The sequence below is a fragment of the Cervus canadensis genome, chromosome 16 (genome assembly GCF_019320065.1).
Source record: "Cervus canadensis isolate Bull #8, Minnesota chromosome 16, ASM1932006v1, whole genome shotgun sequence".
Taxonomy (NCBI): domain Eukaryota; kingdom Metazoa; phylum Chordata; class Mammalia; order Artiodactyla; family Cervidae; genus Cervus; species Cervus canadensis.
In genome coordinates, this window is record NC_057401.1 from 29,703,071 (window position 1) to 29,729,950 (window position 26,880).

Consider the following 26,880-nt stretch of genomic DNA (forward strand, 5'->3'; position numbering starts at 1 on the left):
CTACAACAAAAGAGAAGGCACTTTAGTCTTTGTACAAGAAGTAATCTTTCTACAAGAAGATTTAGAAAAGTCAGCATGCCATAAATGGAAGGGAGAAAGGAATAATTACTTTGACCACCAAATCAGAAGCCAGAACTTCCTTCGTCCCTTGGATCTGGGCACCTGCTGCTCTGTAGTGATCATCTGAGAACTTGGAAGCTTCACCTGCACCAGATTCCACAACAACATTAAAGCCCTGCTTGACCAAGGCCTGAACGCCAGCAGGAGACAACGCCACTCGCTTCTCATTTTGGAAAATCTCTTTGGGGACCCCAACAGTTAGTTGCTTATACGGAATTCCTACAACAAAGACAAAAAAAAATTTTTAGTAAGAAACACCACCAAAAGTCAATGTTTTAATAATGAAGTTCAGAAAATGGAAATGGGAAATTTGTTCAAAATACACTACATGTACAGGCTGCTGTTCAAAGTGATGTTCCTGATTCATAATCATAATTTTTTACCTTTTTTTGATAGATGATGAGAAATTCTTATACCTACTCTCCTGAAAATCCTAAATATTTAACCAAATAGCTTTCTTCAAGGCATATGACTAGCTTAGCTTATTCTTAGGGAAAAAAATGGGTTGAAAGGCCACTCAACACACTAACTCCATTCATCAAACTAAACCTCTGTGGTTTATGGTCCCCTGGTCCTTATCTTTAAGGAAGACAGAAGTAATTGTTGCTCAGTCGCTCAGTTGTGTCTTGACTCTTTGCGACCCCATGGACTGCAGCACACCATACATCCCTATCCTTCAACGTCTCCCATAGTTTGCTCAAACTCATTATCCACTGAGTCAGTGATGCCATCCAACCAACTCATCCTCTGTCACCCCCTTCTCCTCCTGCCTTCAATCTTTCTCAGAATCAGGGTCTTTTCCAATGAGTTAGCTCTTTGCATCAGGAAGCCAAAGAACTGGAGTTTCAGCTTCAGCATCAGTCTTCCCAATGAATATTCAGGGTTGATTTCCTCCAGGATTGACTGGTTTGATCTCCTTGCTATCCAAGAGACTCTCAAGAGTCTTCTCCAGCACCACAGTTCGAAGGCAACAATTCTTCAGCACTCAGCCTTTTTTACTGTCCAGCTCTCACATCCATATATGACTACTGGAAAAACCATAGCTTTGACTACATGGATCTTTGTAAGCAAAGTAATGCCTTTGCTTTTTAATACTCTATCTAGGTTTTTCATTGCTTCTCTTCCAAGCAGCAAGTTTCTTTTAATTTCATGGTTGCAGTCACCATCCACAGTGATTTTGGAGCCCAAGAAAATAAAGTCTGTCACTGTTTCCATTTTTTCCCCATCTATTTCCCAGGAAGTGATGGGACCGGATGCCATGATCTTCATTTTCTGAATTTTGAGTTTTAAGCCAGCTTTTCACTTTCCTCTCTCACTTTCATTAAGAGGCTCTTTAATTCCTCTTCACTTTCTGCCATAAGGGTGCATATCTGAGGTTATTAATATTTCTTTCTCCCCACAATCTTGATTCCAGTTTGTGAATTATCCATTCTTGGCCACAACTGATTAGACCAGGGGGTCAGCAGCTGGGTTAAAGATAACAGTCTACAGGCCAGACAGAAGGAAAACCAGTAGCGCATGAGACAACTTATACAGGAACTCTGCCCTGTGGATACTCCATGTCAGCCAATGACTGTTCAACCCAATCAGGATCTCTCAGAGAGAACTGGGACATGAGACCCACCAAAAAGGACCAGGAGAGTAGAATGATGCAGCAACTATTTGTAAACAGAGCCACGAGGTAATCGAAGGGAGGTGGTCAGCAGCCACAGTAGTAGAAACGTTGGTAGTGGGCATGCAGATGGAAAAGAGGAGCGACAGCAATGAAATCCAGAATAACACCCCACTTCTCCAAGAAGGAGAAGAACAGTTTCCTGTGCTCCATACTTCCCAAAAATCCATACAATAAAAATAAAACCTCAGCACAAAATATAACCTGCTGTGATTCTGTTCCCTACAACACAGAAGAACCCGTTTAACAGTTAAATTATTTATCCCTAAAGAAGGAAATGGCAACTCACTCCAGTATTCTTGCCTGGAAAATCTCACGGTCAGAGAAAACTGGCATGCTGCAGTCCATGTAGTTGCAAAGAGTCGGACATGACTTAGCAACTGAACAGCAACAAATTATTTATATATAGTTCAGACCAGCCTTAGCTAAAATACGTTAGTTTTTTTTTTATGTTGTTTTACTCAATATATGGGCATAAACATTATTTTTAAAGAAGAGCATCTGCTTCTATATGTCTTATTAAAGTTTAGAAAACTTACTCTAGCAATCTAAACTTTAAATATATATAATAAAAAGGTAAATCAAAATATCTCTACAGAGACAATAAATCAACCTAAAAATAGCTGCATTTGGAGATACAGTCTTAGATCTCATACTATTTAAGCAGTAATAATTGATAGTAAGCCAAAGGCAAACAAACACTGAATCTTCCTCTCTACTTAAAAGAGATGGAAAAAAACCAAAAGATAGCAAATATTTTGGATTAAGGTGAAAAACTAATTATATAAACTTATCTAGACAACTCATTGGACAACCTCAAATTCTCTAGGTCCTACATATCATATGCCAAGGAAGTTACCAAAGACAGATGAAGTCATATCAAAAGGATTTAGGAACCAACCTGAAAGGGCTTCCACTGGCCAGATATGAGACAATTTGAGCATCAAAAAGGAAAATAATTAATTGCAAATGTCATAAAATACATATAAAGATGTTAAAATCCATGTGTTCATGATAATAAATATTTCAGAATTCAAAAATATTCAAAAAATAAATATTTGCTAAAAGCTTCTCAACTTTGGAGAAAGTAATATGTGGTAAAATGAATAACAGTCTCCCAAATATATCCACGTCTTAATCCTCAGAATCAGTGAATACGTTCCAGTACATGGCAAAGGAGAATTATGGCAACAGATGGAATTAAGGTTGTTAATCAGCTAACCTTGAAACAGGGAGAACATTCTAAATTATTTGAGTGGGCTCAATATATCACATAGATCCTTAAATGTGAAAGAAGGGAGCAGAAGAGTCAGAGTCAAAGAAAAATTTGGAGATGCTATCCTGCTGGCTTTGAAGATGAAGAAACAGGCCATGAGCCAAGGAACGCAGACAGTCTCCAGAAACTGGAAAAGGCAAGGAGACAGATTCTCCCCTTGAGCCTCTGGAAGGAATGCGTCCTGCTGACATCAGTGAGAACCATCTCAGGCTTTGGCCTCCAGAAGTATAAGATAATAAAATAAATGTGTCATATGAAGCCAGTCTGTAATCACCTAATACAGCAGAAGCAGAAAATGAATACATAAGAGAACCAACCGATGAGCAAAACTAATAAAACTGAACAATGATCAAACATCTACCCACCTTTCCGATACAACCTCAGAGTAACTAAATACGGTTGGTCCTCTGTATCCACAGACTTCCCAGGTGGTGCTAGTGGTAAAGAACCCACCTACCAGTGCAGAAGGGTCAGACACGACCGACGTGACTTAGCATGCATGCACTCTGTATCCACAGATTCAACCAAGTGCAGATCAAAAATATTAAAAATAAATTCCGAAAGTTCTGAAGAGCAAAACTTGGATGTTTTACACTGTATTGTGGCACCAGTGGTAAAGAACCCGCCTGCCCATGCAGGAGACATAAGAGACGTGGGTTTGATCCCTGGGTCAGGAAGATCACCTGGAGGAAGGCATGGCAACCCACTCAAGTACTCTTGCCTGGATAATCCCATGGACAGAGGAGCCTGGTGGGCTACAGTCCATAGGGTCGCACAGAGTCAGACACGACTGAAGTGACTTAACACACACAGGCATCATGAGTAGCCTGAGAAAGAAAGGGAAGTTGCTCAGTCGTGTCCAACTCTTTGCGACCCCATGGACCGTAGCCTACCACGCTCCTCCATCCATGGGATTTTCCAGGCAAGAGTACTGGAGTGGGTTGCCATTTCCTTCTCCAGAGGATCTTCCCAACCCAGGGATGGAACCTGGGTCTCCCACATTGTAGGCAGACGCTTTACCATTTGAGCCACCAGGGAAGTCAACCTAAAGATGATTTAACCTAAAGATGAGTAACCTAAAGATGACTTAAAGTATACAGGAGGATCTGTGTAGGTTATATGCACATACTACACCATTTTATATAAGGAACTTGAGCATCCAAAGATTCTGGTATTCATGGGAGGCCTGGAACCAATCCCCCATGGATACCAAGGGATGACTGTAACAGAAGGAAAGTTTTTCTAATAGAAAAATTCTAGCTAATAAATGAAGATAAAATGATAGGATATTAAAGCTCCCGATAAAATCACACATTTAGTTAACAATCAATTAAATGGTTGCTAGCGCCGCTGAGTGAAAAATCGATGGGAACTTCACAATAGATAGATCACACTGACAACATCTAAACCCACTGATCAATCTTCCTGATGTAATACAACAGATAGTGCACAACATCACCTATGAAGTACACTAGCTGAAAAAGGCAAACCTGAGTCTGATCAAGCCTCGAGATCTAGCTAAATATTATAGAAAATACAAGAAACCTAGTTAAATGATACTAAGGGAATAATGTGGGAAATTCTACAGGACAACTAAATTCTTCAGCAAATGAAAAGAGAGAAGAGGAAGATACAGACCGAAAGAGACCTAAGAGACAAGCAAGTAAATACAACACATGGACTTTGTTTGGATCATAATTTGAACAAGGAATCTGTTTTTAAAAAATTGATTAAATATTAAAACTGACTGAAATTACTTTTCAAGCTTTTCAATGTGTTAATGAAATTGTGGCCATATTAAGGAATAAACAGAATCCTCATCTTTTAGAGATTAAAAAAATAATTATCTAGGAAATAGTCAAGAACAGAAATTAAGCAAACAAGAAAAGCCTTACTCATAATTGATGATAGAGATCTTGAAGTACACACTTTCACTTACAAGGACAATTCCCATGTACTCAGTGTAGTTACTGACTTTTGCTTTATACACATTCTTATCACACTGGATAATCTGGCCTTCCAGAACACTTAATCTGAAGATAAGGCTGAGGGCTCTCAGAGGCGGGTACCCTGCCAGTAGTGACTTGTCACGTGAGAATAAGAAAAGAGGCTATGAAATCTACTAAAGGCAGACATAAGAACTGAAAACACTTGGCAACTTAGGCATGCTTAACGCACAAACAGTCCTACAAACAAAAAGAGAATTATTCTATACGGCAAAGACTTCTGATTCCTCCCAAATATCCATGCTGTTCCTCCCCTAAAAATAACAGAATGCTATTTTTATTTAAGTATGTTGCCATCTAGAATAAAAGACTAAATGTCCAAGCCTTCCTTAGAGCAACATATTGCCACCTGAGTTCTGGCCAATGAGGTACTGAAAGAGTGCTAGAAGGGTCTTTGGGCAAGATGCTTAAAGGGATCTGACACAGCTTAAAAGGTTCCCCTTTTAGCCTCTCCTCCTTCTGGCTTGTACCACAGAACAGAAGCATGTGGGAGTCCTAGCAGAGAAAGCCTGTAGGCCACTGGAAGACTTCAGCTATTACTCTGTGTGAGCTAGGAAGCTAGTGGCAAATTTTGAACAGAAGAGTAACGTGATCTTTCATTTTTAAAAGATTGTTCTCATTGTCTTGTACAGAACAGACTGTTTGCAGGGACAGAGGTAAACAGCACAGAGACCACTTAGAAGACTAATGCAATAGTCCAGGTGACAGATGATGGTGGCCTGGACCAGGATGATAAAAGTGGTGATGGTGAGAAAAGAACAGATTCAAGATACAATGTAGAGCTGATCTATATCGATCATAAGCACCTGGAATGACTCTAAGGTTTCTGCCCTAAGTAACTGAGATGAAGTTGCCACTTACTAAATCAAGAAACATTAATGTAGATGAATCAATATGCTCAGTTCCAAATTCTTAAGTATCGTTAAGCCATGTATGGTACGATCCCCCAATACCAACTAGGAAAGAGGAAGAGCTCCTAGGAGAAATGGTTACTATGAGCAATGGTTTCCTGGGAATAAACTCAATTTATTTAACATTTTTCTTTTTCTATTGTATTTTCTTCTCTGTTAGCACTGACAGCCAAGAACTTCCGTACATGGAAAATATAAGAAAGCACTCATTCGGTTTTTTACTCAAAATGACCACTCACAAGCACTAGGCTGTAAAACTGCGTGGTTTATCTATCATCATCAGATCTATTGTTTCTATGACTCAAAGTGAGACTTTACCTGGTTTTACAGGGGCTTTACACCACAGTATCCGATGAGTATGAAATGTTCGTAAAAAATTCTTCTTCCCTGGTAGAACCTTACAGGACCCCAAATTGCTGAGGAAAGGGCATGAACAGCTGGTCACCACTGTTTTCAGTAGGTTCGCCATGTTCACAGGAAGTTGCCAATTTTCTGGATCCCCAATTTCCTTAAAGGTAAATCACTAAAGGAAAGAAAGCAAAAATGTATGTGCTGAGAATAACATACTTTGCCTTTCGGACATCAAAAACATTTTTTTAAAAAAAGCAAATTGAGAGAGGTTGGAAAAATGACAGTTAAACATGGGCATCTACAAAGAATCTATTTGCCAAGTCCTTTACTTAAAGAAGATGCTTCAAAAGGTTGTTTCCAATTCAGGTCTTTAAAACTTGGAATCCGTTTTCCCACTCAAAATTGTAGTTATAAACTCATTATTCAATTCCAAGCTAGGTCACATAAGTCTAAGTGATCTTTAATGTAGCTGGAAAGTTAAGAAAAGTTGCTATAAAGTCCAGTCACATCATATATGAAGGTTATCGTCTCAGTTTGTCCAGCAAAAATTGCACAAAATCAAAATTCCCCTTAACTTTCCTTAGATTGTCTAAATAGTACAGTAGTACTTGTTTGGCCACTATACAATACAGAACACACCACCATCCTTTGCGGTGCAGTACATCTCAAGAAAATATAACACGCACGAAATACAATTCCAATTTTTAAAAAAAGAAAAAAAAAATTCCATGGTTAACTTTACCACATAGGTTTGTGCTTGCATATGTGGGCGTAACTAGGAATTCTGTGAGTGGTTCTCACCAGAGGCCCGTTTTTGCCAGCTCTAAATGAGCTAAGTGGAATGGCATTAACCTTTGCTGTTTTGGAGATTTCACTGGCTATTTTCTCCTACCTCCCGGGCAGATCCCGGGGGAGGACACAGAAGGCTCTCCCGCCATCCCCTTGATTCCCAATGCTCTCTTTCCTCCAAAAATGTGAAGAAGTAGAGGACCTGGAACTCTTCTCAGTCAACCACAGCTAACTCCACTTACTATGCCTTTAGGCTGTGCCCCATGGTGCAGGCCCTTCTGGGACCCAGCACCCAAACCCAGCAGCCTCCAAAAACATACTTCCAACCTCCAGAGGAAGAAGGGTCTAACTCATTTTTCATGTCATAACTACTGCCACAAGTCCTTGAAGCCACTTCCTGCAAATACCAGAAAGCAACACTGGGAACAGAAATGCTCAATCCAGGTAGTGCTTATTCTTGATGCTCTTTAATTCAATAAACACACGGAGGGCTGAGTCTCAGAAGCACAGCCATTAGGAGCATCTGTAGAATTAAACTGGAATCAGTTACAGACTTGGAGATAAGAAAAGTCAACAAGCAATAACAGAGAAAGCAGAGTAACACAAGTCCAAAGTTCTTTGAGGCATCAAAGAAGATCACATCCTTCTACAGGGCTAAGAAAAGGAAGGGAAAGGCACTTGGAAAGGAGAGAATACTATGAACAAAGCTAAGGAAAGGGGAGCAGACAAGATGTGTCCAGGCATGCAACCAAAAATGTGAATAATTCTTTACATGCTGATAGAAGACGTTATATTTTCAGGGTATTTCCATATATGTCATTTCATCTCAGTCTTTCTAAAGCATTCCTGAATCAATAAATACCCTCCTCGTTCATTCAGAGGTCACTTCTAGAGTTATTCATGGCTGAGAATGGAGAACAAGTTCAAAATTCAGCCACCCACTGAAAACATTCACTGAAACTATGCCAAGAACTGAGGGAGATCCAAAGATATACAAAAGATAATTCCTGTCCAAAGGGAAATTTTTTCCCACCACTACCAAGGACCTAGTCCTAGCCCAATCTCCCCATTTACCCTTGCTTCTCTTCCTGCATCATCCCAGCTCCCCAACAACCACCATTCTCACTGGTCAGGCTTACCCAGACCTCATCAGCAAAATAACAAAGCTAGTTATAATGCAGCCCGGGTATTGTCTAAACCTGCTACTCACTCGCTGTTTGGCTGGAATTTCTCGGCATCTCTGCTCATCTATAAAAGGAGCACAGGAAAGCTCCCTTGAAGGGCACAATCAGGCTCTAGAAGTTTCATCATTTGATGGAGATTTTGCAGTGCTCTAAAGCTGAAGTCCTGCTTCATGGCCTGGAGTCTGCAAAATTTGCCCTGTCTACTTAAAAAATTGTAATTTGATGTTGAACAGAGCCCGGGCATCAGACATCAACATAGCCAAGGCCTTCAGAGACCAACTGTTCCCCCAAATTCCACGTGATTCAAGCTATGAGCATATAAGACAGTTGATAAGGAAGTAGTTAGTGGCAAGAAAATGTCACTAAGCCTAAATCAAATAAAAATGACCCTGAAAGATACTCAGAGAATATCTGAACCATGTTATCACAGCTGAGGACTGTTTACAGCAAAGAACAGTAGAGGTGACCCTTGAACAACAGGGTTTGAACTTCATGGGTCTGCTCCTAGGCAGCTACTTTTAAATAGTAAATATCAATAGTACAACATACACAGTGTGCAGTTAGCTAAACCCTCAGGTGGGGAGGAACTGCAGACACGGAGAGCTGTTACCTATCTTAATTGTCACATCTTCCCCTATCTTCACTCGAAAGCTCTCTGCTATTTTATTATCCATGTGCTTCTATGGCTATTAAGAAATGGACAGCAACTTTACAACTGAAAATTGGGGCATTCACACCGCCAGTTAATGTAAGTCATTTTGGTATCTCTGCTAATAGATTAAAATCCTTGGAGGCAAGCACCTGAGAGAGGATATCATAGAGGCTAAGAGTGTGAACTCTTAGTTGGAAGCCCCACCTGCAACGCATTAGCTGTGTCACCTTGGCAAGTCACTCAACTCTGTATCTGATTTCATCACCTTTAAAATGGGGAAAATAATAGTACCTTGTAGGGTCACTATGAAGATTAAAAGAACACAGTATCTTTACTGCTATCAGTATTCACTTTAGTATTACCTCTGGCCCAGTGCCTTGCACAAAATACAGGAAATCAACAAGTATTGTTTGATTGAGTGAATGTGTAACCAGAGTTAGATAACCTGAAGCCTGGGGTTCTATGAATATATTCTCCAAGGAGTTTCAGGAAATTTCCTTTAAAAATTAAACGCTATGTAGCTTTGTGGAAAAGTGATTCCATCAGCAGAGGTAAGCAGCCTAAGCACACTTGCTGATAAGAAAGCAATCCTAAACTGCCAATTCAATTTATTTTTAATTTTTAAATAGCCACAGTTTTCATAAGAAGAGGGAAACATTTTAAGTAAAAGCACACAACCCTCACTGTTCCGAATACATCCTGTCCTACAAGACTCCTTACAGATTCCTTAAGAACTTCCCTGCACCAGAGGGCGAATAAAGGGCACCTGCAACTGTAATAAACAAGTCACGCTTTTCAAAGCGAGACATGCCAACCAAGGACACAATACCCTACCAAAGCTTAGACTAGCAGGCAGTGTGACCTCGCTCAAACCCACAGGTTCAAGCTCCTCCCTCAGCAACTAAACTGCCACCAGGCTAGCATCTGCCAGGGACCGCTATTTATAACCTTCCTCGCAAGCCGATTGGTGGAGACCCGCGGCATAATAGTCATTCCGCCTCCGGAGTTCGAATCAGCTCAGCCCCACTACACGATCTTTTCCCCCATCGCCAGCCCAGACCCCACTCTCAGCCCAATACAGGCTCGCCCGGACTAACACCAGCCTGCCCCACCCCCATACACTTAGAACTTTCAACATCACCACCTGTGTCTGCAGTCGGTCACCCACCCCAAATTCTTTCCGGGTTCAAGCACAGTTTCGGGGCGTCCAGGTGCCACCTCTCTGGATGCACCACTTATCGAAAGTCCTCTATAGCCTCCCTCCCTCCTCACATCCTTTAAGCTGAAAGGACCCCGTAGAACTCCAGCCCCCTCCCCCCAAAGCTCCAAAACCTGCATCTGCAAAGCTGACAACTCGATCCCTGCCCTCTGCGGCGGAAACCCACTTCTCGAATCCACCACCCCCGACTGGCTTCCACGTCGCCCCCGCTTGAGACCAGAAAGAGGGCCCTGGAGGCACGGCCCCCGGCTCCCGGGTGCACCCGGCGCCCTGGTCACTGCGGACCCCGCCCCCAGCGGCTCCTTGACAGGTCTCCTTCCCGCCTCGGGGACCTCGACCTTCCCGTACCAGCCCCACGCCCCTTCCCCAGCTGCGCCCCAGGCGCGTGCCCGGGCTGCCCGCGCCTTGACGCTCACCTTGGCGGGGAGGCCAGGCGTCCGCGGGCCGCGAGGGGACGCCGCGCTGGCAGACCCGGGCTCCAGCCCCGCGGCGCCAGCAACCCGGAAGAACAGCCCCAACCCCGTTGCTGCGGAGACCACGTGACCGCGGCGCAGCCCCCACCCCGGTTCCCTGGGCCCCCCCTCGTCCCCTCCTCGCCAGGCCCTTCCTCCCGCCCGGCCCCCTCCACCAGCCCGCCCGCCCTCTCTTCAAATAAGAAAGCGACCCCACGAAATGCCCCTTAGAGCGCAAAGACCAGTTACCCGAAGGGACCCTTGCCTCTTCTCCCGGGGCTGCCAAAAGCCTCTTTGTCTCGGGCTTGACCTGCTGCTCCTCGGCCCCGCCTCCGTGCGCTCCCTCCGCCCGTCCTTGTCAATCAAACCTGGAGCCCAGCGCGGGCGCTGAAGTTGTCAACGGCTACATTTGTCCTCTCCTGCAGAGCCAGGAACAAAGTGGGAGTACCTCTAGTGTCCCACCAGAGCAAATAAAGTAACAGGACTCCACTTCTGCTACCTGACTTTCCTCTAGCTCTCTAGGAAAAATCAGAACTTCTGAAACAGAAGACCAAAAAGAAAGTGAGAGGAGGCCAGGAGGTGGTGACGGGCGGGAATGGGAGCGTTGTTTTTAATTCCGGATGGAGAGGTGGAGTTAAATGCTTCCGAAACGATGTCAAGGCCCGAAAATTAACACACATCTGCGGACGGGTCTGCCAACGGCCCGCCCACGGAAAGCCGTGTGCTTCTGTGAGTGTTAATAGCCAGGGGCTGGAGAGCGCCCTTGGTGGACGTTAAGTGTCCTGACCAGGCCTAGGCTGGTTTCGGCAAAACTGCTAAACGACTTTGCAAGGCGATGACTCCTGTTACTTAGTCGGCAGGTGTCTTCTGATTGAAAGTGGGAGGAATAAGATACACATTGGTTCACTTATCCAAAGCTGAATCATCATGAAGTGTCAAGATGGTCACTGCTTTTTTACTTTAATTGAAATATTTAAGATGAGTTAAAAAATTATGAAACTCAAAGGCATGAGGCAAGACAGATATTCCATATCCTTAAAAAGAAATAAACTACAGGGAAGCCCTTACTTTGAGAACATTTCTTGTGTTTAAGCAATACAGAAGGTCATTCAACCTGAGGACTTCTACTGCATCCAGACAAAGTAAAAACACTGTTCTTGTCCTGGAGGAGTTCACAGACGGGAAAGGACACAGCCCCATGCTTTAAAATAATAATGAACCATGTTAAGTGCAACCCCAGAAACAGGTTCAAGATACTGCGAGTACAGTGAGGTAGGAGTATTTGATAAGGATTAAAAACTAAGCTCCTTTCCCAATAAATGTAAGTCACATCATTATGCTAATACTCCTTAAACATATGCAGTACTATATATCAACATGACACAACTGAGCACACATATGTCAATCATATCAATAAAACTGGGGAAAAAACCTAAGGTTGGCTTAAAACACATATGTAGCTGGGGGAGTGGAGCAGAGGTTTGCTTCTTTCTCTCTCAAGACTTAGAACAATGGTTGGTTCCCAGCTGGGGAAAATTTTTCCCACAGTGTCTGGAGATCTTTGGTCATCACAACCGGAAAAGGGAGGCATCTAATGGCTAGAGACCAGGGATGCTGCTAAACACCCTGTATTACACTAGGTAGCCCCTTACAGCAAAGAATGCCTGGCCCCAAAGGTCAATAGTCCTAAGACTGAAAGTGAAAAGTGATGGGGCCGTAGCCCACAAGATTCCTCTGTCCATGGGATTTCCCAGGCAAGAATACTGGAGTCGGTTGCCATTTCCTACTCCAGGGGATCTTCCTGACTCAGGGATCGAACCCACATCTCCTGCATCTACCTGAATTGGCAGGCAGATTCTTTACCACTGAGCTAATTGGGAAGACACCAAAACACTGCATCTAGTTAAAACTTGGCCAGAGAACAGGTCAATTTAATGTTTTCATTGTGGTTATTACCTCAAATAGTTATCAGCAGTTAGTTTTTTTCAAACTTCCTTATTGTAAATAATTATTAGCAAAGTAAATAACTTCAATGAGCTAATATACTTCAATTATGGGGATTTTTAATAATGCAGACACTTAGCAGATTTCAAAACGACCATCACTAACCTGTCTCAGCCCTCTTCTCTCAAGTAGACCAAGCAAGAGTGTGTTTGCAGATTTTCCTGGCAGTCCAGTGGTTAAGACTCCATGCTTCCAAAGCAGGGAGAGCAGGTTTATCCCTGTTCTGGGAACTAAGATCCGTCACAGCAGCAGCCAAAAAGAAAAAAAAGACTGTGTTTGATTGTAGGAAGCAAATAATAGCCAACTAAATTAATTTACACTAATCAACATTAATTGGAAGAGGATAGAGGCGAACTGACTTTAAATGGATGGCACAAAGTTAAATAATTGGCCATTAGTTTTATAAGCATCGAAAACACCAACTCAGACTTCCCTGGTATTACTGGGTTCAATCCCTGGGTTCTGAAGATGCCCTGGAGAAGGGAAAGGCTACCCACTCCAGTATTTTGGCCTGGAGAATTCCATGGACTCTGCAGTCCATGGAGTCGCAGAGTCGGACATGACTGAGTGACTTTCACTTCACTTCACTTCACAGTGGATAAAAATCTGTCTGCCAACACAGGGGACATGTGTTCTATCACTGGTCCAGGAGGATTCCACGTACCCCAGAGCAACTAAACCCATGAGCCACTATTACCAAGTCTATGCTCTAGACCCCAGGGGCTGCAACTACTGAGCACACAGGCCACAACTACTGAGCCCAAGTGCTGCAACTACTGAAGCCCATGCCCGTAGAACCTGTGCACCACAAGAGAAGGCACCTAATTGAGAAGCCCATGCATCACAACAAAGAGTAGCTCATGCTCACCACAACTAGAGAGAGCCTGTGCATATCAACAAAGACCCAACACAGTCAAAAATAAAATAAAACACCAGCTCTAAGCATACTTTTGTTCTCTCTATGCAGTAAGTGCCAATGATAAAAATCTATGCTTTTTTTAATGAATAACAAAAAATTTGTAGTGGTATCTTTGGGGGCCTGGGAAAATGGTGAGAGATAGGAGCTGATGAAAGTGAAAGAGGAGAGTGAAAAAGCTGGCTTAAAACTCAACATTCAAAAAATGAAAATCAAGGCATCTGGTCCCATCACTTCATGGCAGATAGATGGGGAAACAATAAGAAACAGTGACAGACTTTATTTTCCTGGGCTCCAAAATCACTGCAGATGGTGACTGCAGCCCAGGAATTAAAAGATGCTTGCTCCTTGGAAGAAAAGCTATGACCAACCTAGATAGCATGCTAAAAGGCAGAGACATTACTTTACCAACAGAGGTCTGTCTAGTCAAAGCTATGGTTTTTCCAGTAGTCATGTATGGATGTGGACCATAAAGAAAGTTGAGTGCTGAAGAATTGATACTTTTGAACTGTGGTGTTGTAGAAGACTTGAGAGTCCCTTGGACTGCAAGATCAAACCAGACAACCTTAAAGGAAATCAGTCCTGAATATTCATTAGAAGGACTGATGCTGAAGCTGAAGCTCCAATACTTTGGCCACCTGATGCAAAGAACTGACTCATTGGAAAACTTACTCATTGATGCTGAGAAAGAGTGAAGGCAGGAGGAGAAGGGGATGACAGAGGGTGAGATGGTTGGATGGCATCACTGACTCAATGGACATGAGTTTTAGCTGGCTCCAGGAGTTGGTGATGGACAGGGAAGCCTGGTGTGCTGCAGTCCATGGGGTCACAAAGAGTCGGACACAACTGAGCAACTAAACTGAACTGAGGAGCTGCATTAGTATCCTAAGGCTGCTGTAACAAATTACCGCAACCTGGGGGGCTTAAAATGACAGAAATGTACTCGCGCACAGTTCTGGAGACCAAAAGTCTGAAATCAGAGTGTCAGCAGGGTTGATTCCTCCGGAGGCTCTGAGGGAGAAAATGTCCCATACCTCTCTCTTGGCACGTAGAGAAAGCTTCTGGTTATCAGCAGTCGCTTCTGGTTGTCAGCAGTCCCTGGTGTTCTTTGGCTTGTAGACACATTACTCCAATCTCTGCTTCCTCTTCACATTTCTACCTCTTTTGTGTGTCTCTCTGTGCCCAAATCTCCCTCTCATTTCTCTTATGAAGACATCAGAAGGTGGATTTAAGTTCCTCCCTAAATCCAGGATGAATTCATCTCAAGACCCTTAACTAAAATTAAATCTCCAAAGACTGTATTTTCAAATAAGTGTGATCACAAATTTTGGGGAGACACTGTTCAACCCACTACAGGAGCAGCCTGTATGTTTAAGGGTACTACAAAGTAAAGAGGGGTCTTACTGTTTTTAACATGAGTAGATTCACGAGTTCTTGAGTTCAAGGTGAAAGTTCAAACTGTTTGGGGGAAATCCAGATGAAAGTTATTTTGTATTAATAATTAGAAGAATTTTCCTATAAACTTGTTTACTTTTATAATACTCAACCTAATTGAATTTTTCCTTCACTTTATTAAAAATATATATAACTATATATTACATAGCTACTATGATCCAACTACTTGATTGCAAAACTGCATAATAGCAGTTAACATGTTTCTGCTTTTAAATATTGCATTTGATGAAAACTCTAGATTTTTAAGCAGTTTTGTGAGCATCATCTCTTTGTAGACCTTTTTTTTTTTTTTAAATTCTAGATGATACCTATTACAGTAAAGCAAAAACCAGGTTCTGGTTTTCATCTCATCACTCTCCTATCTGCTCCTACTTCTTTAACCATTTGTTCTCAGTTCTTACACCATTTAAATGTACAAATGTTCTCTTGACCTTCTTTCCCTTCAACTCTAATATTGTCTTCCCTCCAGTGTAATGTCAATTGTGCTATCACAACTCTCAAAGCTTAATGTCCTGCTCAAATTCTCTCTCCTAACCTCCAGACACATGCAGCCAACTGCAAGCTGGCCATTTCTACTGAGATATCCACAGATGTCTTAAACTTGACCTGAGAAAATTCCCTCCTGCTCTACAAAGGACTTGTATCTAGAAAATATAAGAACTTCCAAAACTCAACAATTAAAAAAACCCAAATAGAAAATGAGCAAAATGCATAAAAAGATATTTCAACAAAGAGCAATATAAACATATGAAATTATATTCAATGTCAATAGTCATTAAGGAAATGAAAACTAAAACCACAATGAGACATCACTACACATCTCTATGAATGTCTAATATAAAAAAATAGTAACAATACCCAATGGTGGGAAAGAAGGGAAGAGGCTAGATCACTCACATATTACTAATGATGATGTAAAATTGTACCTGTCACTGGAAAAAGTTTGGTGATTTCTTTAAAAACTAAACTTGTAAACAAAAGAAGAAGGCAGAGGAGTAAGACAAGGAGATCACCTGCCTCCCTACAAATACATCAAAAACTCATTAGAAAATGGAAAAGCTCCTACAGAGCAACTTCTACATGGCAACAGAAACCTCCAGAAAGAAACCAAAGCAATATTATAAAGCAATTATCCTTCAATTAAAAATAAATAAAATTTTTTAAAAAACTAAACTTGCAACTGCCATGTTTATACTCCTGGACACTCTCTATCCCAGAGAAATGAAAATTTATGTTTCTGCAAAAACCTGTACACTGGTAATCTCCTGGTGGTCCAATGGTTCGAACTTGATGCTCTCACTGCTGAGGGCCCAGGTTCAATCTCTGATTGAGGACCTAAGATCCCATAAGCCACATAGTGGCTGTACAATAAAAACCTGTACACCAATGTTTATAGTAGCCTTATTCATAATAATCCCAAACTGGAAACAACCCAGGTGTTCTTCAACAGGTGAATGGTTGAACAGACTGTTGTACATTCTTACAGTGGAATGCATTTCAGCAATGAAAAAGAATAAAGTATTGATACACACAGCATCTTGGATGAATCAACAGAGAATTATGCTGAGAGAAGGCCAGTCCCAAAAGCTTATATTCTGAATGATGCCATACATTCTTGAAATAACAAAATTATGGAAATAGAGAACAGATTAGTAATTTCTAGAGTTAAGGAAGAGGTGAGAGTGGATGTGATTGTACAAGGGCAACAGGAGGGAATCCTTAAGATGATGAAAATGTTCTGTATCTTGACTGTATCAACATCAATATCCTGGTTGTGCCATTGGACTATAGTTTTGCAAGATGTTACCACTGAGGAAAACTGGGTAAAGAACAAACATTCTCTTTGTATTATTCTTTACAATTGCATGTGCATCAGCAATTATCTCAAAATAAAATATTTAACCTAAAGAGTTATCCTGGCAGGTGTAGTAAAATGTTAATGATAGAATCTAATAATAGGTGGTAGGTACGCAGGTGGGGGCTTCCCAGTTGGCGAAATGATAAAGAATCTGCCTGCCAAAGCAGGAGACACAGGGGAACTGGGTTTGATCCCTGGGTTGGGAAGATCCCCTGGTGTAGGAAATGGCAACCCACTCCAATATTCTTGCCTGGAAAATCCCATGAACAGAGGAACCTGGTGGGCTACAGTCCATGAGGTTGCAAAGAGTCAGACACAACTGAGTGACTAAGCACACAGCACACACAGGTGAGTATGTAAACTTTCTTCAAATTAGCTGTATGTATTTTTAAAAATTTTTCTTAGTAAAATTAGGGGAAAAATTAATATAAAAGTTACAGAGATTCACTTGTTAGAACTATTCCTAAGTGCCTCCACCCCTGTGGCATGAGTTTGTCAAATGAATTTGCCCACCAAACAAGAAACAAATTCTATGAAATGATTTTTCACTAGAGGGGCTTTTCTGAAGTAGAGTGAAGCAGTGTTGATGGTTCAAGAAGCCATCCTAAATTTGGAGGTAAAGATCTTTTACATTCTCCCTCCATACCATCTCACCTTTATTCTACAATATTTATTAGACCTGTTAATTTTCAGATTTTCCTCTCTGCTGATCTTTTTTACCATAGAATGGCCCATGTACTCTAAGGATGGCTTTGCTCACTCTACTGCTAGATGATACCTTAGCTGCCATATCTTCTCTGTGGTGGCTTTTAAGTGGAGGACCAATGACAATAATTTATGGCATTAACTCAAACATTTTAAGTAGCTTCAGAGAACAATTTATTTCAGAGCTTAAACTTGGCAGACCTGAAAAGTACCAGTAAATCTATAGCAATGATTCAGGACTTTTGGTTTCTTAATCCCCATAATGAATACAAAGCATAGGGCATGGCATCTTAGGACACTAAGAACAGTTAAGATCTATGTAACATTTAACAGTTTGCATAGCGCTTTCATATGTATCACTTCATTTGATCATCTTAATAACTCTGAAGTAGATATTGTTATTCCTGTTTTAAGATGAAGAAACTAACTTGAGATTAGCTGACACATCTAAAGACACATAAATAAGAAATATTACTGACACTTAAATATAAATCTTCTGGTTCAATGATTCCTGGTAGAAGTATCCCCTAGGTATGGGGATGTTAAGATAATTGGCCTGTAAGAATGAAGATACCAAGAGATACAAGGAATCCAGAGGCTCCTTCAGAGACAGAGATGTCTCTGTGAACATTGAGTCCCTTTTATTTCCCCCTCCCCATTCATCTGCCTGGATTATACCTACTACTCCTTTATTTCATTTTAGATGACACCTTCTCACAGAAGCCTGTTTTGACTACTCAAGGCTGAGTTAGGCGGCCTCCCATTGACACCCAAGTTTTAACATAATCATAGTGTTTCTCATTCTGCATTATTTTTTCCTATTGATTGCTGCATTTAAACTTCTTGAGGATGGATATTTCATCTTATTTGTTGATGAGACATCAACACCTAACAGACTGTCTGGCTTTATTAGGCAGGCAACAAATATTGGTCAAAAGAAAGAAAACCTTGGGACTTTCCTGGTGGTCCAGTGGTTAAGAATCCCCCTCCCAATGCAGGGGATGCGAGTTTGATCCCTGGTTGGGGAACTAAGATCCCACATGCGGTGGGGCAACTAAGTTCACACGGCACAACTACAGAGTCCACATGTTCCAACTACAGAGCCCACACACCCTGGAGCCCAACTGCCCACAACAAAGATTCCACCTGCTACAACTAAGACTTATCACAGCCATCCATAAAAAGAAAACTGCATTAGTATCCTCTAGGAGCTGAAACAGAAAGAACACACTGGCTTTTGAACGCGTGCCAACAGAGAGGGCAGTGAAAACAGAGAAACAGAACATGCCTCTTACGTGACATTTATAAACATTGGTGTTCCTTAAAAAAAAAAAAAAAAACATTGATGTTCCTAATGGTCTTTCAAATGGCAAATTTCAACTCTGAAAATAGCACCTCCAGTTATTACATTACCTTGCTGCTGGCCAGCAAGCTCTTCAGTTCAATTAGTTGAATCACGCAGTTAGTACAATATTGTACATTACAACTGTCTGCCAGAACTTCCTCTAAAATTTTTAACTCTCACATCTCGTGCTTGGACAACCACTTTCTTTCTTTCCAACTCCCCTTATTTCTTTCTTTTGATCCCCCGTTCCCTTTCCATCTATCACCTGTTTTTTATCTTCAGTCCTTCCTCTAGCTAGCTTAAACTGTGAACAGTCCCTTCTGTCTTTACTCTTCTGCCTTAACTGCATCACGAAATTAGACTCCCACTAACAGGTTTCTCAGATCTCAGATCAGGTTGGGAAGAGTTGCTCGAGAAAAATCACAAAATTTTTCAGTATTGTCCTTACAAGTCCCTGGTCTCCAACCTCAGCTGGATTTTCTGAACCACCCAGAAGTCCTCCTGTGAGCATGCCCGCTTCCTCGTCCGCTTCTTCTCCCACGGCAGCTTTTGCAACTATCACCACCCTCCTCAAGCCCTTCTTTTAAGTCTCCCATCCTCACAATAAAGACATTTCCTCCTCTTTTACTGAGAACATGGAGATCATTTGAAGTTTCCAGCACCTCCCTTTTTCTGTAATTCATCTTCACCTGGTTCCATTTCTTAGTGACATAACTTTTCTCCCATCCCCAGTTATTAATATTCCTATTGTCTGTACTCTGAGTTTGTGACCTGCTATCTCTTCTGGTCCTTTAATCTCTCAATTTCCCCCCTTTCCCTAATGTGTTCCCTTACCTCATTATTTTTAGCTAACAAACTAATCTTTCTCCTGTCTTTAAAAGAAAAATAAAAGCAAGAAAAATGGCTTTAATACACTTGCCTTGCAAACTCCCCATATGTTTCTTGTTTATTTCACAGTCAGGCTTAGATCTGTCTATACTTCCTAATCTTGACAACTGCTTATACCCAAATCACGCACAAATCGTCACAAATCTATATTATTCCCAGTGCTAATATCATTAGAATGTCTATTTGTTAATTTACAGTGAGAAATATAACCCAAGCAAAACAGAATGTTTGCATCAGTGTCATCCACTTATTCTGGGGATAAAGTATAGCCTACTGGCTCAGTATGTGGACTCTGGACTTAATAAAACTGAGTTACTCATTAACTATGTGATCTTAGCAAATTAACATCTCTGAATCTCAATGTTTTTAATCTATAAAGTTGGGTAAGTATCAATAATAGTACCTACCTCATAGGGTTTGGAAGATGAATAATTTAAATGAATAATACATGTAAAGTGTTTACCTGGAACAGACCAGGTGCTAAATAATATGTTGCTATTGTTCTTCTCAAAATGCAAATTTAGCTAGAAAGTCACATTATAATCAGAAGATCTCTTGGGAAAGAAAGGCATGGCTCCCAGAGGCGGTTGTTCATTCAGCTGTGTAAATGACCTCAGATAAGCGCACAGCCACCTGTGAAGAGGTGTGCAAGTTCAGGGAATGGGTGTGCTTTCCTGGATTCTTAGGAATCCTACTTTTACTTGACATTCTGGCACAATTTGACATTCTCAGTTTTAGCTCTATGTAAGCAGAGTAAACAGGCTTCTCTTGTGGCTCCACAGTAAAGAATTTGCCTGCATTGCAGGAAACTTAAGAGAGGCAGGTTCAATCCCTGGGTCCAGATGATCCCCTGAAGGAGGGCATGGAAAGCCACTCCAGTATCCCTGCCAGGAAATTCCCATGGTCGGAGGAAACTGGCAGGCTACAATCCATGGGGTCACAGAGTCAAACACAACTGAAGTGACTTGAGAATGCACGCAAATAGAGTAAACAGATTCCTCTTCTTCAATCTTACCGTTCAACTTGGTGCTTCTCTTTCCTGCCTCTATGTATCCAATATTTTCCTTAAGTGATGCTACCTACCCATCACTAGGTAGCATCACCAACTCAATGGACATGAATTTGAGCAGACTCTGGGAGTGGAGGACAGAGGAGCCTGGTGTGTTACAGTCCACGAAGTCACAACGAGTCAGACACAACTTAGCAACTGAAGCACAACAGTACTTTGCTTAAGTAATCTCATTTCTTTCTATGACTTCAGCTATCCGATCTCTAACTCTAGGCAACATTCCTTTGAACTCCAAGTCCATGACTTAACTGTTGAATTAACAGTTCTACTTCGACACTCCAGGTGCCAAATGAAATTTCCAAAATGGAATTAGTGAGAGGCCACCGTTCAGTGAAAATCTGCTTCCTGCTGGTATTCTCACTCTTAGGGACTAAGGCACCAAAGTTGGAATCCTGGAGTCATTTTATCTCTCGTTTTTCCTTAATGCCTTACACGCACCTGTCAGCTTCTTCCTATCATCTCTTGCATTTGGCTCCTCTCTTCAACCCCACAACCACTATCTTAGTAGCCATTATCATTTCTCACCAGGGTTTCTGCTGCTGCCACCCAACTGGTCTTCCTGCCACTAGTTTCACACACTTCATACCTACTAATCTCACACCTCTGAGTACCCTCAGCACCTAGAGCAGCCTGGCACTTAGTAGACATGCAATATTTACTGAATGAATGAACAAATAAATGAATTTACAGTCCAGCTAATAGATCATCATTAAACAAGTGACTACACTAAATGTTGGGGGAGATTCCAGACAGCATTCTGACTCTTGAAGATGGATTGGAGCCCTGATCCAGATTGCCGGGCCGGAACTACATCTCATAGATGGCCCAAGAGACTAGGAGAGGAAGAAAATGTACACAAATGAGACCCAAGAGAACCAATACATCAGCTAATTCTTCTCTCTGTTAATGAGACCCCCAATAATTTATTATCTTGCCATGATATATAACTTGTCATAATGATTTGGACAGGAAAGAGTGAACAGAATTAGATAGGAAAGAGTTGGAAGTAATGGAACAAAATGAAACAAGATTTATTTATGTCTTCAGTTTTTTAAACTTTTTACTTAGACATAATTATAGATCTACATACAGTTGTAAGAAATAAGAGACTTTATTTCTCCTTTATTCAATTTCCCCTGATAGTGATATCATGCATAAATATACATAACTATAAAATTAAAGGGCTTCCCAGGCGACTCAGTGGTAAAGAATCCACCTGTCAGCGCAGGAGACGTAGGTTCGATCCCTGGGTTCGAAAGATCCCCTGGAGAAGGAAATGGCAACCCACTCCACTATTATTGCCTGGAGAATCCCATGGACAGAGGAACCTGGTGGGCTATAGTACTTGAGGTTGCAAAGGAGTCGGACTCAATGTGGTGACTAAAACAACAACAAATAATACAGTATCACATCCAGGAAACTGGTAATAATCCACTTATCTTAGTTTTACATGCATTCATTTGTGGGTGTGTGTGTGCACACATGTATTTTGTTCTATGCAATTTAATCACATGTGTCACCATTTTAATAGCCACACTTAAGTGGGCTTCCTTGATGGCTCAGACAGTAAAGAATCTGCCTGCAATGCCAGAGACCTGGATCTGATCCCTGGTTCGGGAAGATTCCCTGGAGAATGGAATGGCAAACCACTTCAGTACTCTTGCCTGGAGAATCTCATGAACAGAGGAAGCTGGTGGGCTACAGTCCATGTTTTATGCAATTTAATTACATGTGTCACCTTTTTAATAACTATACCTACTTCTCTCCAAACTCCATCCCCCGCTTAACCCCCGGCAATCACTAAGGCATTCTCCATCTTAATTGTTGTTGTTGTTCAGTTGCTCAGTCCTGTCTAACTCTTTGAGACCCCATGAATTGCAGCACACCAGGCTTCCCTATCCATCACCAACTCTCAGAGTTTGCTCAGACTCATGTCCATTGAGTTGGTGATGCCATCAACCATCTCATCCTCTGTCATCCCCTCCTCCTCCTGCCTTCAATCTTTCCCAGAATCAGGGTCTTTTCCAATGAATTTCTTCTTGGCATCAGGTGGCCAAAGTATTGGAGCTTCAGCTTCATTATCAGTCCTTCAAATGGATAGTCAGGGTTGATTTCCTTTAGGATGGACTGGTTTGATCTCCTTGCAGTCCAAGGGACTCTCAAGAGTCTTCTCCAACACCTCAGTTCAAAAGCATCAATTCTTCAGTGCTAAGCCTTCTTTGTGGTCCAGCTCTCACATCCGTACATGACTACTGGAAAAAACCATAGCTTTGACTATATGGCTTTGACTTTGTCAGCAAAGTGGTGTCTCTGCTTTTTAATATGCTGCCTAGGTTGGTCATAGCATTTCTTCCAAGGAGCAAGGGTTTTTTAATTTCATGGGTCACGATCTGCAGTGATTTTGGAGTCCAAGAAAATAAAGTCTGTCACTGTTTTCATTGTTTCCCCATCTATCTGCCATGAAGTAGTGGGACTGGATGCCATGCTCTTAGTTTTTTGAATGTTGAGTTTTAAGCCAGATTTTTCACTCTCCTCTTTCACCCTCATCAAGAGGCTTTATCATCACTTTCTGCCGTTAGAGTGGTATCAACTGCATATCTGAGGTTGTTTATATTTCTCCCGGCAATTTCAATTCCAGCTTGTGCTTCATCCAGCCTGGCATTTCACATGATGTACTTTGTATATAAGTTAAATAAGAAGGGTGACAGTATACAGCCTTGTTGTACTCCTTTCCCAATTTGGAGCCAGTCTGTTGTTCCATGTCCAGTTCTAACTGTTGCTTCTTAACCTACATACAGATTTCTCAGGAGGCAGGTAAGGTAGCCTGTTATTCCCATCTCTTTAAGAATTCTTCAGTTTGTTGTGATCCACACAGTCAAAAGTTTTAGCATAGTCAGTGAAGCAGATGTTTTTCTGGAATTCTCTTGCTTTTTCTATGATCTAGCAGATGTTGGCAATTTGATCTGTTTCCTCTGCCTTTTCTAAATGCAACTTATACATCTGGAAGATCTTGGTTCATGTACTATTGAAGTCTCACTTGGAGAATTGTGAGAATTACCTTGCTAGCATGTGAGATGAGTGCAATTGTGTGATAGTTTGAACAATCTTTGGCACTACCCTTCTTTATTGGAATGAAAACTGATCTTTTCAGTCCTGTGACCATTGCTGAATTTTCCAAATTTCTGGCATATTTAGTGTAGCATTTTAACAGCATCATCTTTTAGGATTTGAAATAGTTCAGCTGGAAGTCCATCACCTCCACTAGCTTTGTTCATAGTGATGCTTCCTTGGGGTCCCTTGACTTCACACTCCAGGATGTCCAACTCTAGGTGAGTGACCACACTGTCATGGTTATCTGGGTCATTAATATCTTTTTTGTACTGTTCTTCTGTGTATTCTTACCACCTCTTAATCTCTTATGCTTCTATTAGGTCCTTGCTCTTTCTGTCCTTTATTTTTGTTTGTTTGTTTGTTTGTGTCCTTTAATGTGCCCACCTTTGCATGAAAAGTTCCCTTGGTATCTCCAGTTTTCTTGAAGAGATCCCTGGTCTTTCCCCTTCTATCATTTTCCTCTATTTCTTTGCACTATTCACTTAAGAAGGCTTTCTTATCTCCTTTGCTGTTCTTTGTAAATCTGCATTCAGATAGGCATATCTTTCCTTTTCCCTTTTGCCTTTTGCTTCTCTTCTATTCTCAACTATTTGTAAGGCCTCCTCAGACAACCATTTGGCCTTCTTGCATTTCTTTGGGATGGTTTTGGTCACTGCCTCCTGTACAATGTTATGAACAATGTTCCATAGTTCTTTAGGCACTCTATCAGATCTAATCCCTTGACTCTATTTGTCACTTCTACTACATAATAATAAGAGATTTGATAATATTGTCATTTCAAGGTTGTGATGTAGGAGATAGATGGCCTTCCAATTAGACATTTACAACTGGCCTCCTGTTTTTACTTCATGAGTAATGAAGAAGTGGGCTTCAGGCTGGATACTTAATAACTGTTAGCATTTCTTGAGATAAAAGACAGGTGGCTTCCAGTGAAGGTATTTACAGTCACCCTCCTGTTTGCCCTCCAAAATGGAAGTAACAACAGAAAGAGGGTAAATAGTCAGTGTTTGTCCTTATAAACACCTTAGGGTAATAGTCATGGCAGTAGTCAAGGTAATAGTCATGGCAAGGACAAAGAGGGGCAAAACTCTTTTTGAGTAAAGGATTAGAGGATCTCAGCTCCCCCTTCTTTTGGGAAGAGGGAGATACTACACATGGGCAGACAGTCTCCTTGTGGGTCAGAAGTCCAGGAATAATGCCAGGCCATAATAAGTCGTGCTCCTTCTAGAAGCCTTCATTTCAAGATCCACCTTGGCTGAGGGATACATGTGCACCCAGGTGCATGTCCTAGGATAGGTTAGGTATGAAAAAAGAGACCAGAAAATTGGCCTGAAGCAAAACAAAGACCCCAGAAGAACTGCCCTATGTAAGTGACTTAACTACCTCCATACTGTGCTCCCCCTTACTACAGGGGACATCCACACCCTTTCTCTCCGGATGTATCTCTGCCTTGCTTCTGTCTTAACTAAACAAACCATTTCTCTATGTGTTCTCCCACTTGTTGTTGTGCTATGTCTCTAATAATAAGTTTCGTACATGCATTTACATTTTCTGCCTCCGTGATAAATGCATTTTTCACTGGGGCACAAAAATCCAAGGAAAATTAGCTTCTAGCCTCTAACCCTTGCTGATCTGGTGGCTAGAATTCCTGGTTTTCACACAGGTTCCCCAGGTTGTTCCTGGGCAGAGAATTAACGTCTCACTTCCAGTCACCACTCACTGCTGCCTCACTGAGAAAAGTTGTACAAATAGAATCATACAATAACCTTTTGAGATTACTTTCTTTTTTAAACTCAGCATAATCCCTCAAGAGCCATCAAAGTTCTATTTATCAGGGGTTTTTCCTTTTTCTTGTTGAGTAGTATTTTATGGTATGAATACCACAGTTCAGCCATTCATCCATTAAAGAATTTATATTGTTCCCAGTGTGGGGCTATTATGAACTATCATAAAAGCTTGGGTACCAGTTTTTGTGTGAACATAAATCTTCATTTCTCTGGGTAAAGGCTTTATTTGGGCTGCTTTAACAAAATACCATAGACTAGGTGGAAACATCACTGAACTGGTTTCACAGTTTCACAGCTGGAGAGGATCTTTGCCACTTTGTAATATGGAACGCCTTTTTGCCATTGTCCAATGACATCTTTATTTCTCTCTGAGACCTCATTGGAATCATCTTTAGTACCCATATTTCTACCAACACTCTGTATGTGATTATTTCTATTCTCTAAGAAGATGGAAGCTTTCTCTACAGCGTTCCTCTTTTCTTTCTGAGCCATCATCAGAATTACCTTTAACAGTCCCTTCATGGCAATATCGACTTTTTCTAGCTTTTATAAAAAATCACTACCAGGGACTTCCCTGGCAGTCCAGTGATTAAGACTCCATGCTACCACTGCAGGGGGCAAGTTCCTTGTTCTGGGACTAAGATCCTGCACATTCCATGCAGCCAAAAAAAAAAGAAATCACTAGCAGCCTCTACCCATTAACCAGTTCACAAGCCACTACCACATTTTTTTGGTATTTTTTACACCTGCACCCCACTTCTCAGCATCAATTTCTGTCTCAGGGCTTTTCAGAGAAATATAACTAACAGAAGATAGACATAGAGATGGCTACAATTTATAATGCAGAATTGGCTTATGTGATTATGGAGGCTGAGAAGTCTCATGATTTACTGTCCGCAAGCTGGAAACCAAGGAAAGTTAGTAGTGTAATTCCAGCCCAAGTCTGAAGAACTAAGAATCAGAGCAACAACTATGTAGAAAATTCATTCATGTTTGTCCCCAGGTCCACTTTTCCTATACCATAACAGGGCTAAAGTTACATAACAGTAAATAGGCAGAAGGCAAAGGACAACGCTAAAGTCTTCGACTATGTGGATCACAACAAACTGT

At 41.4% G+C, this 26,880-nt stretch overlaps 1 protein-coding gene across 3 annotated transcripts in view; it reads right to left on the bottom strand.

The window, feature by feature from the left end:
• NNT (nicotinamide nucleotide transhydrogenase) overlaps positions 1 to 11,258 on the bottom strand; it is an 88,582-nt gene extending 77,324 nt beyond the window's left edge. The window contains exons 1-3 of one of the 3 annotated variants that reach the window (XM_043488522.1): positions 10,898 to 11,258; positions 6,304 to 6,508; positions 110 to 339 (exon numbers count right to left, since the gene is read on the bottom strand). In XM_043488522.1, the coding sequence (XP_043344457.1) occupies positions 110 to 339; positions 6,304 to 6,454 (381 nt within the window). In that variant the 5' untranslated portion in view covers positions 6,455 to 6,508; positions 10,898 to 11,258. Of the gene's footprint in view, positions 1 to 109; positions 340 to 6,303; positions 6,509 to 10,596; positions 10,748 to 10,881 lie in introns of those variants that run through there. The other 2 variants (XM_043488521.1, XM_043488520.1) reach the window with 2 other exon arrangements.
• Between the last annotated feature and the right edge of the window lie 15,622 nt (positions 11,259 to 26,880).